This window comes from Cucurbita maxima, unplaced genomic scaffold, assembly GCF_002738345.1.
Source record: "Cucurbita maxima cultivar Rimu unplaced genomic scaffold, Cmax_1.0 Cma_Scf00024, whole genome shotgun sequence".
In the NCBI taxonomy this organism is placed as follows: Eukaryota; Viridiplantae; Streptophyta; class Magnoliopsida; order Cucurbitales; family Cucurbitaceae; genus Cucurbita; species Cucurbita maxima.
In genome coordinates this window covers 2,993,898-3,004,784 of record NW_019272040.1, presented here as the reverse complement: position 1 = coordinate 3,004,784, position 10,887 = coordinate 2,993,898, and the positions used below count along the sequence as shown (strand labels likewise).

Here is a 10,887-nt window from a genome sequence, read left to right as displayed (position 1 = left end):
AAAATTAGGGTCAAGTTTTGTAGTTGGGACATCTCATTATACTACATCCCTACTACTACTGCTAATAATAATAATAATAATAATAATAATAATAATAATAATAATGTTGGATAATTTAAAAATGTACTTTATAGTTAACATTAAATTATATTAAAAATATCTTAATTATGCATTAAATTTTTTATTAAAAGTTTGAATTTTCATTTAAAAAATTTAAAAATAGATAAAATGGGAAAGCAATTCAACCCCTCCCACCCGCGGGTTTCTCGATTCTATGTGAGGTGGGGCATACGTCAAAGTGGAATCTATCTCGAATGCGGAGCGCTGGCTCTCACCTTAGATATAGTTACTATATTTACCAATCTGACCATTGCTATAGATATAAGATAGGTAAAAGTAGCTTATTTCTCGTCTCCTAGGCTACTAACACACGTGACTCGGAGAAAAAAAGACAGTGAGCGGTTCTTCGCTTTCTCGTTATCGTGATGATTTAATATATACTACAACTTATTTAAAAGACGGGTAAGATTATTTCACAATGGATCATATCAATCCAATACACCATCTTAGTATTGTTTAGCAAATAAAGTATTTGTAACGGGCTCGAATGTCGGTAGTTCGTTCACCTAGCACACAAATTATTAATGGAACAAAATAAAAGTCTTGTCTCAAATGCTATTATTTTCTGTCATCCTACCATATAATTACGGCATTAAATGTTTTTATAAAGTTTAAGTGTCACATTATTTTCCTACTCTATAATGTTCTGTTTGACATAATTGCCATAAATTTTATTTTGTGGAACTAACCCACACCGTTTGGATATTGACAATTTCCACCAACTTTTATTCAAATTATTTTTTTATGGTCAAAATCTCTAATTATTGATTTCTTCTTGTCAAGTGGAAAGGGGTTATTTGGTAATTTCACACTGAAAAAAACATGACGATGAATGCATACCTTAAATAGTTGTTAGACCTACTCCATTTGTATTACCGAACCTAACATAATCCAAATTTTGTTTCGCAATGAGATTTCTCGTGTTAATTTTACTTCTACTTTATCTTTTAATTTGGGTTTATTCAATTGGTCTAGTTTTACCGATGACGTTAGCTCTCGCACCTTAACTGGGATTTGTTGTTATAGATTGACGATAAGGAGCCCAAGTCGGGAGCTATCACTTTTAGTGCTATGATATTGTTTATTTGAACTTCCCTAGTGGTAGTTTATAAAAATTTAAATAATTAGAAATTAATATGATCGACTTTCATAAATAATTAAATGAAATAATAAAATAACAAATACGTTATAAATAATTAAAATTAATTATTTGGTCAAACCCTCAAAATATAAGTCAACATTAAACATTTTATAGTATAATTTTATATAAACTCAAGTGCATAGGATACCCTCACTCACATGTCTATAGATATTTATATTTTTTTTTACACGAAACTTTCTTACTCAAGTACGTGCGTTATAATATTCCACAAAAGTATAATACAATTTAAATAATTTAAAATATATTTTGTAACTTATTTAAAAAATGAATATTGATAATTTAATTACTTCCCTACTCTTTATAGTCCTCCAATCATTTTTGAGACATAAAATGGTAACAAAATGATATTCTCATAATGTAAATTCTTCCTATTTATATTTTAAGAAAAAAAAGATTTTGAGTTATTTTCTACCAAATTTAGAGAAATTAAAATTCCATAATTAACGGGCTATTTAGCCAATTATGAATTTCGTGCTCGATCGTTTTTTAAAGGAGCAAATCTAAACCATGAAAAGAAAAATCTCATTGTTTCTCCTGCATCGTTCCCAACTCATAGGAGACGTTGTTATTTTGCCCCCGAGGAATCTTTATAACTACCGCTACTTAGCTTTCAACTTGATTTTTACCATCAAATGAAATACGGAGAATCCGTCATCCTCTTCGAAGCGTTGATACAATTTATAATGATAAATTCAATTGTTCGGTGTTATTGTTTTTTTTTTTATGTAATAATAAATTATGAAATAAAGTAGTAAAATATTAGAAAAAGAATAATACTAAAATAAAAGAAAATTCTTCCCCCCTTGATTTTACAGTGCAACCGAGCTCACATGAGCTCGTTATGACATGGCATATCTGAACCTTCCGTCATAAAAAAAACCATCACATTTCGCACGTGGAGACTACACGACCGAGAATGAGCAGTAGGTGCAGGTAGATTGAAATAAATCTACCGCAGTGTAGTAAAACCCAAGTTATTAGTCATTATACGGACACCAAATTAAGAAAAAAGAAAAAAAAACATATATAAAAAGGCAAGAAAACTGACGAAAGACAAAAACGAAAAAGAAGCTGTCCAGAGGGAGAGAGAGGGCGGGGGGATAAAAGCGGGAGTAGAGAAATACTTGTGTGTGTGACAGCACAGGGGAGTTACAGTACGCCCGGGTAGACCAGTCCCTAATCCAACGGCTACAATTGGCGGATCAATCAATGGCCGATTGTTCTGCCGTTTTTGTTCAGATTAAGAAAGTATTTTACATGAACCATTCTCTTTGGTGCGTCGTCTCTCTCTCCCAATCTCTCCCTCTCTCTCTGTAGCAGTGGGCTTCAGTCTTTTCTCTGACTCAAATTTCTATTCTTTTTCATTCTCTGGTTTTAACGTTTTGTAGGTGACGCTTTGAGCTTTGGCTTTCGGCTTAGATCTCTCTTTCGTTCTCTCTCTTAATTTTGAAGGAGAGAGGATCAGATCGGGGCGGAGGGTTGGAGGCCGTCTGATGTGCGGACTTTGACTCGGCCGTGATCCGATACCACGTCGGCGGTGAAACAGTGACGCTGAGAGAGAGTGGAGGAGTTTAGAGATGGGACAGTGTTATGGGAAGACCATTCCGACAACTGATAATGGCGTTATTCCGACCACCATCACCACCACCGTCCCTTCGCAGTCTACGCCTGACTACGGTGGCGATCCATCTCATTTTCCCTCTGGGAGTGGAGGAGGAAACGGCGTAGCTAACGTGAGGGCTACTACGCCGACAACGCCGGCGAGGACTTCGTACCCTAGCCCTTGGCCGAGTCCGTATCCACAGGGAGCTGGTGCGAGTCCTCTGCCTGTCGGTGTTTCACCGTCGCCGGCTAGGGCTTCGACGCCGGGGAGGTTTTTTAAGCGGAGGTTTGCTCCGCCGTCGCCGGCCAAGCACATCAAGGCCTCGTTGGCGAAGCGATTTGGGTATACGAAGCCGAAGGAGGGCCCGATCCCGGAGGAGAGGGGGACGGAGCCGGAGCAGTTGCTGGATAAAAGCTTTGGATATGGGAAGAATTTTGGGGCGAAGTATGAGTTAGGGAAGGAGGTTGGGAGAGGGCATTTTGGTCATACTTGCTCTGCTAAAGGGAAGAAAGGTGAGCTCAAAGATCAACCGGTTGCCGTCAAGATCATCTCTAAAGCGAAGGTACTCTATTGTGATGTGATATTTTCCTTCTTTCCTGACTTCAATCACTTCAATTTGCTTTGTTTGCTTTGTTTGCCTTGATTTGCCTGCTGTTTTGTACATTGTAGGGTTGTTTTGAGATAATTTTTAGCTACTTCTGCATCACTTGTGCATCTGTTTCGGAATTGGGTTCTGTTGTTCATAGATACCGATATTGTTTTTGTTTGTTGTGTTGGGTCCAAATGTACTTTGGATTTGGTGTACTCAGATTTTTCTGTCTCTGTCTCTGTCTCTGTCTCTCATTCTGGTTTGGGGTTGGTGGCGTTTCGGACGGTGGATGATTGCTTTAATTAAGTCGTTAGGTTTAAGATTGCTACATGAAGTTTATAACATTTTGATGCAAAACATTTGATTTTGGGAAGCGTCAAATTGGGAGCATTGCTGCTTAATGATACGAAACTTTGGCACTCAAGAGTTGGCAGCTTTGACATGAAAGTGGGATAATAGCCTAGCTGAAATTGGAGTTTGGATATGTCATACTTGTCCATTACAGAGGTTTAATAGTATTTGATTTTCTGGGTCACACATGATCTCCTCTGTTCTCCGTTATGGTACAGGGTAGGTCCTGTATATTTTCGGTGACGAAAAAATACACTGGTTTTGTGCCTGAACTTTAAGAAAACCGAGTTAGTCTAGGACAGGATGAATTTTGTCATCCATTTCAACTTTAATTTTGCCTCCTAGCTCAAAAGATACTTGGTATCCGTGAACCATTTTGAGGATTCTGGCATAGTTTCTAGAATTGATGCACATTTGACGTAGATTATGCTCATGTAATCCGTCACACTTGAGTTTTGGTATCTAGTTTGTCTCCACACCTAAACCTATTCAACACCAAGATCACATATTAGTTTACAATTGCTGTTGTATGACGGTCAGTAACAATGAGAAATAATAGGGAAAAAGTTCTGAATTTTGACTCAAAACATTTTGACATTTTTTTGGCATGTAGTTTTATTTTCATCATTTTTGATATTGATATTTCTCTTCTCAAAAGAGAACAGTTCATGATTTGTTTAGAATTACGCTTATAAGGTTATTAACCCTACATGCTTCATAAATATGTAACTGACTTTGTTGATTCGCCTAGGGTCTTGTTATATTATATCCTTCAATCTAAGAATTAGTTCTCGCAATACTAATAATAAGTACTAATAATTAAGAAGGAAAACAAAGGAAGATAAAACATCAGAAGTCAAGATCTCCCTTTTTATGTTGATTTATTTTTTCATTCATGAACTAAATGAGGACCATGTGCAGTAAAAAAAAATTGCATGATGGATGCAAAAGGTTTAATGATTGTTTTGGTGAGATGATGGAAACTAGAACTGGGAAATTCTTGAAGGTTGGCTTGTAGTTTGACCTTTGATTGTGGCTTTCTTTAACCTTTGAGAAAATAAGGTTACCTGATGGTAGAAGAGGATAAAATTGATTATAAATCAAAACCATGGCTTTGCTAAATGGGGGTCTACATGTGCAAATTCTGACAGATAATAAATATTGATGCTAGGTTTGTTGAATAAAAGAAAATTGTCTATCTTCTTAGTGTTGTGCCTGTCAGTCTCCTTGAAAATATTTTCTTGGTGTAAAAATGTCAATAATCGTAAGTCCTTGACGTGCTCGGTGCTTGGGTGATTTTTCCTCCCCCTATGTCAGTTCTTACAATTGAGTTTCACTCTTGTGAATGTACGCTTAGCCCTAGGTGGGATACTGAAGGGATTAGTGATTGCACTGCATGGGCAGGCATGTAGCGTCCATTGTAAGAGAGGAGTTTCTGACTTCGCCTCGAGTACAGAAATCATAAGCTCTCCACTGTCTTTCCATCACTCCAGTAATCTCCTACACAGTTCATTAGTCCAGCATATACTTCCACCGAAAATTTGAAACATCAATGGCCAGTATTTGTACAGGATTCAACATGGAATCACTGTCATATATTATTGGTATCATTTTTTTTTACAGACCATAAAATTTTATTCAGCTATATGTGGAATCATAAATTCAACTTAATTTACAGCATCACTAGTTTGGATAAATTCTCCTTATATATATATATATATATATATATATATATATATATATGTTTTTAGAAGAGGTATATTTCATTGATAAATGAAATGAAGGGAGATAAAAGCCCCCATCATCAAAGTGAATTTCATGAAAAGTTTTCAATTGGGGAGTAAAGAGAAAAAATACTATAGTTACTGAAGTAGTGTTTACGTTTACACCAATAAAAGATTTAACAAAACCAAATCCATATAACAATTACAATTCGAAGAAACATCCTTGAAAATTCTACCAATACATTCATACCAAAGATTCCAAAAAAGAAGCTCAGTTGATAGCTAGCCACAAAGTCTTCTTAACACCACTGAAGGGATGTCTCACAAAAAACCGTAGCAAGTATGTCATAAATAGTTTCAGGCCATACAAAATACCAACCAAAAGCTTCAACCTTATCTGACCAATACTGAGAGAGTCAAAGTAACAAGGTGCGAAAAGACAGCTTTGGCATTCAGCATTTAAGCTATGCATAATACCCCATGAGAGGGAGACAAAGGTGGATTTAAATATTTAAATGGACATGCATAGTAAAGTAATATCCAAGTTTGCTTGTGTTGAGTTCCCACATGTATTATTGCCTATTTGAAACAAGTTCTCCCTGGAGGGTGCATTGGACTACCACCTGTTATGTCTCTATATTAAATCTTCCGTAATTGGAGAAGTCCATCCTTGAATCTTTATATTTTCTAGGAGGTTAAACTGTCATCTGGTTTACTCTCTTCTCTCTCTAAAAGTGAACTTATAGCTCTCTAAACACTACAAAATTGGTTGTATTACTTCATCTGTTCAAATGTATTCACTGCATGTATCCTTTTCTTTGGCTATGTAAGCTCGGTTTCTTATCAATTAAAAAATAAAAATAAAAAAAAGAGTTGTATCCTTTTCTTCTGCCTCATTAATTGCATTTCCTATCATTGTGTTTCTTAAAATATCCATTTGGCAGATGACGACAGCAATATCAATTGAAGATGTTCGGAGAGAGGTGAAAATACTGAAGTCTTTATCTGGGCATAGGCACCTTGTAAAATTTCATGATGCATGTGAGGATGCCAATAACGTTTACATAGTCATGGAGTATGTCTTCCCGCTTTTCTATTTCTTATCATTCTGGATCTGAAAAATTATCTTAAACTTTTATTTCATTTCTCTGTGATACAATTGCAATTCACTATGTTGTACTACATAGGGGATGTAACAGTCGTTGTTTGAACTTTTAAGTTTTTTGAATCTCTCAAATTCTACCATATTTCTTTCTTTCCAGGTCATATAATGGATTCAATTTGAAATATGGGAATTTTGATAATCTTATTTCTTGAACATGCAATAAATGAGCAAAATGTAGCATTCTCTTTGTTATTTGTATACAGTTTGGTCTGAACTGAATGAGTTTGGATAACCCTATATTATCAATGAGCATCAAAATGATAAACCATTACAGTTTTCTTTATTTTTTGCAGTTCAGTTTCTGGAGATAATTTTATTTCAATTTGAAGTATCTTGTTTATAATTCCATTTTAGGTTATGTGAAGGTGGGGAACTTCTAGACAGAATTTTGTCAAGGTATTCTATCTTTATCTTAACAATGATATTGTGTTGCCTTTGACTTATTTAATTTATTCTAAAGTATAATTTCCCTCATTGTAGAGGAGGAAGATACCCAGAGGAAGATGCCAAAAGTATAATTGTTCAGATTTTAAGTGTAGTTGCGTTTTGTCATCTTCAAGGCGTTGTGCATCGTGACTTAAAGCCTGAGGTCTTTTCCTTTTATCTTCTGTTTATTTATGTTTTTATTTTTTTATTTTTATAAATGAATTTTTCTCGAAGTTTAAGTTTTTCAGTAAACAGTTTTTCAACTAAATTCTAGAAAACTTCTGTTGTAGTTGCCTTCTGTTTGGTTCCATACTATTAAGGATGAGTTGGTATTTTTCCTTGGCAAGTTCTAGGATCCCATCGTACAACTCGTGATAAGACTTTATATCGAAATTCAAAGAAAGAAATCACGAGTGTTTGCGATAAATATGTCATGTCACTAGATACAGTTACAGAGAGCTTTGTGAGACCCCCCCACGCGCACACCTAAAGAAAAAATGAAAAAGAAAATAAAGTTATTTCTTGTAGTAATTGTATGCCTCCGCTTTGTTTCTTATGTTGTTCTTTCATGTTCTACAGAATTTCTTATTTACTTCTAGAAGTGAAGATGCTGATATGAAGCTCATTGACTTTGGTCTTTCAGACTTTGTTAGACCAGGTAACAAATAGATCTATCTAATTGTTAAATTATTTATGCTATTTGTTTATTTTTATTTTCTCCATCCATAGAAACCAAACTTTCATCGAGGAAAAAAAAAAAAAAAAAAAAAAATCAAGAATACAAGAGCCATACAAAAAGACATCACTTGGTCATTTGTCCTGTGTTCTCGTGAACCCCTTTCTTTTGTCACAAATCACTCTACTGGCCCTATTTGGAGACAATTACTACTCCTAATATATATAAAAAACACATTGGCGGCTTTCCACTCTTATTGCAGTATTTATGCCCTCCATGAAGAATAAACTAGTCTTCGTAATATTTACAATTCTAGGACTGCATTCCACCAAAAAATGCAAGATCTTTTGGTGTTGGGTGATCATAGAATCTTAATCCCAAGCTTTAATGAGAGACAAGTTTTTCTGTCCAGAATTTCAATGTGAACTTCACTAAGATTTCAATTATAATAGAAATTAAATGACTGTTGGAAGATCTATATACTGATATTTTATTATTTGATTGTGATTGTACTTTATATGGATAGATTCTGACACTCTTAACATATATAGCATAAATTGAATAAATAGAAAAGTGCACTATGGAAATCCTTACGCTATGGTGAAAGACTGCTGCATCTGCACTGAATGCATTTGAAAAGTACGAATTTTTGTGTAGGACAAATGTGTTACCCCAGAACATGCTACTCGAGTTGTTACATCATTAGACTGAAGTTATGTTACAGTAACTTCTCATTGTCTATTGGATGATTTACTTCTTTCCTTTTGTTATCCACATGCAGATGAGAGACTTAACGATATTGTTGGAAGTGCTTATTATGTTGCACCTGAAGTGCTTCATAGATCTTACACTCTGGAAGCAGATATATGGAGCATTGGGGTTATTACCTATATTTTATTATGTGGAAGTCGGCCATTTTGGGCTAGAACGGAATCAGGAATATTCCGTGCAGTGTTGAGAGCAGATCCTAATTTTGAGGATCTACCATGGCCTTCAGCGTCTCCAGAGGCAAAAGACTTCGTGAAAAGGCTCCTCAACAAAGATTATAGAAAGAGAATGACTGCAGTCCAGGCGCTTAGTAAGTTTTTCCTTTTTATATCTTTCCTTCTCACAAGGCCATAGAATAGGGGTTGAAAATGTGAAAATATCTGTACTTTTTGAAGTTTTCTATTATCGTTTTTATATTCTCTTCGATCTCGTAGCATATTAAACTTAACTGTTCTGTTTGCAGCTCACCCATGGTTGCGGGATGATACACGTCGTATACCTTTAGATATATTGATCTATAAGTTGGTGAAGTTGTACCTGAATGCTACTCCTTTCAAACGTGCAGCAATGAAGGTAAAATATTTTCCTTCTTTCCCTTATTCTTCTACTTCTTCTTTTGGTTTTTTAGTTGCTGGAGTCGGAAATTAATTCCGTCGTTTAAAGAAGTGGTTATTTCTTATCTTCTTAATTGAGCTTCAGTCTGGCTTGCCCTTCAGTTAATCAAAGTGATTCTCTCGCCTAGATGTTTTCTATGTGGAACTTAAAATTGTTTTTAATCCTCCGATCATGACATCCTTCCATTTCAGGCTCTCTCAAAAGCTTTGACAGAAAACGAACTCTTTTATCTTAGAGCTCAGTTCGCGTTGTTGGAACCAAATCAAGATGGGCGAGTTGGGCTTGATAACTTCAAAATGGTCAGTGCTTTCTTGGCCCTGCTTTAGTTTTTATAGCATAGGACCATAAATTCATCAGTCTCCTTCACTATTTGTTTTGACTTGTAAGTACACCTATGATCTAGGCTCTAAAGCGGAACGCAACAGATGCTATGAGGGAGTCGAGGGTTCATGAAATTGTAAATTTGGTATGGGTCTTTTCACCTGATGCTTCTCTTCATGCTAGATTGATAAATATAGTTATGACTTGTGATTTTGAGTCTGCTGGTTTTCAACTTAATTAGGAAGTGCACCTTATAATCCCTTCATGTTGATTTATTTAAATTCGAGTTAACCCGTCCCCAAACAAGGTCCAACGTAGAATATTAGACAGAAATTCGGATCAGTATATGCACTAACAATGGAACAAGTGTGAAAGTTCGCCTAATAAAATAAAACAACAAAATTTATTTTCAAAAGTTTGTTACAGTACCAAAAAAAAAATTTTGCATGCTTCCCATTGCTGAAATAAGATACGTTTTTCAGCTAGAGCCTCTTGCCTTCAGAAGAATGGACTTCGAGGAGTTCTGTGCTGCTGCAATCAGTACCCATCAATTGGAAGCTCTTGACCAGTGGGAGCAGATAGCTTGCGTGGCCTTCGAGCATTTCGAGCGCGAGGGAAACCGGGTGATATCAGTTGAAGAATTAGCTAGGGTCCGTTAAAAGCTTGCTCTTTTAAGAATCATGAATAATTTTAATCTGAACATGCTTTCTAACCGTATTCTGTGTATGAATGCAGGAATTGAACCTCGGTTCGACAGCATACTCGATCCTCAAAGAATGGATTAGAGGAGATGGAAAGCTTAGTTTTCTTGGGTATACAAAGTTCTTACATGGTGTCACCCTACGTAGCTCAAATACGAGACACCATTAGTCTTTCTTTCTTCCCTTTTTTTCTTCTTTTTTGAAGTCTTCATTATATATTCAGTTAAAAGTTGGGAGTTCAAGATTGTAGGGGCACTTCAGATTCTTTTTTCCCTCTTTGGGGGGTGGAAATGTGTATAAAATTGAATGTTTAGTGAAGGCAATTGCAAGGGATTGTTGAGTCCACATAATATATCACCAAAAGCTATCAATGCTTCACAGTCTCCTTTCTTTTTTGCTATTCATCACTCTTTCCATTTTTATTTTTATTTTTTTGTTACATCTCTTGACATCTCACATCGATTAGAGGAACGAGTGCCGGTGAGAACACTGGTCTTGAAGGGGTGAAATTGTGAAATCCTACATCGGTTGGAGAGTGAAATGAAACATTGTTTGTAAGGGTGTGGAAACTTCTGCCTAATTTTTAAAAACAATGAAGGGAAGCCTAAAAGAGGAAAGTCCAAAGAAAACAATATTTGTTAACGGTGGTCTTGGGCTGTCAACTGT

At 35.6% G+C, this 10,887-nt stretch overlaps 1 protein-coding gene across 1 annotated transcript; it reads left to right on the top strand.

The window, feature by feature from the left end:
- The first annotated feature begins 2,543 nt into the window (after positions 1-2,543).
- LOC111498107 (CDPK-related kinase 3-like) lies at positions 2,544-10,606 on the top strand. The gene is made up of 11 exons (XM_023149193.1): positions 2,544-3,447; positions 6,494-6,624; positions 7,069-7,110; positions 7,195-7,303; positions 7,720-7,798; positions 8,598-8,894; positions 9,048-9,157; positions 9,391-9,498; positions 9,603-9,665; positions 10,003-10,170; positions 10,256-10,606. The coding sequence occupies exons 1-11, from the start codon at positions 2,860-2,862 to the stop codon at positions 10,388-10,390; spliced, it is 1,830 nt and encodes a 609-aa protein (XP_023004961.1). The 5' UTR covers positions 2,544-2,859; the 3' UTR covers positions 10,391-10,606.
- Positions 10,607-10,887: the final 281 nt, after the last annotated feature.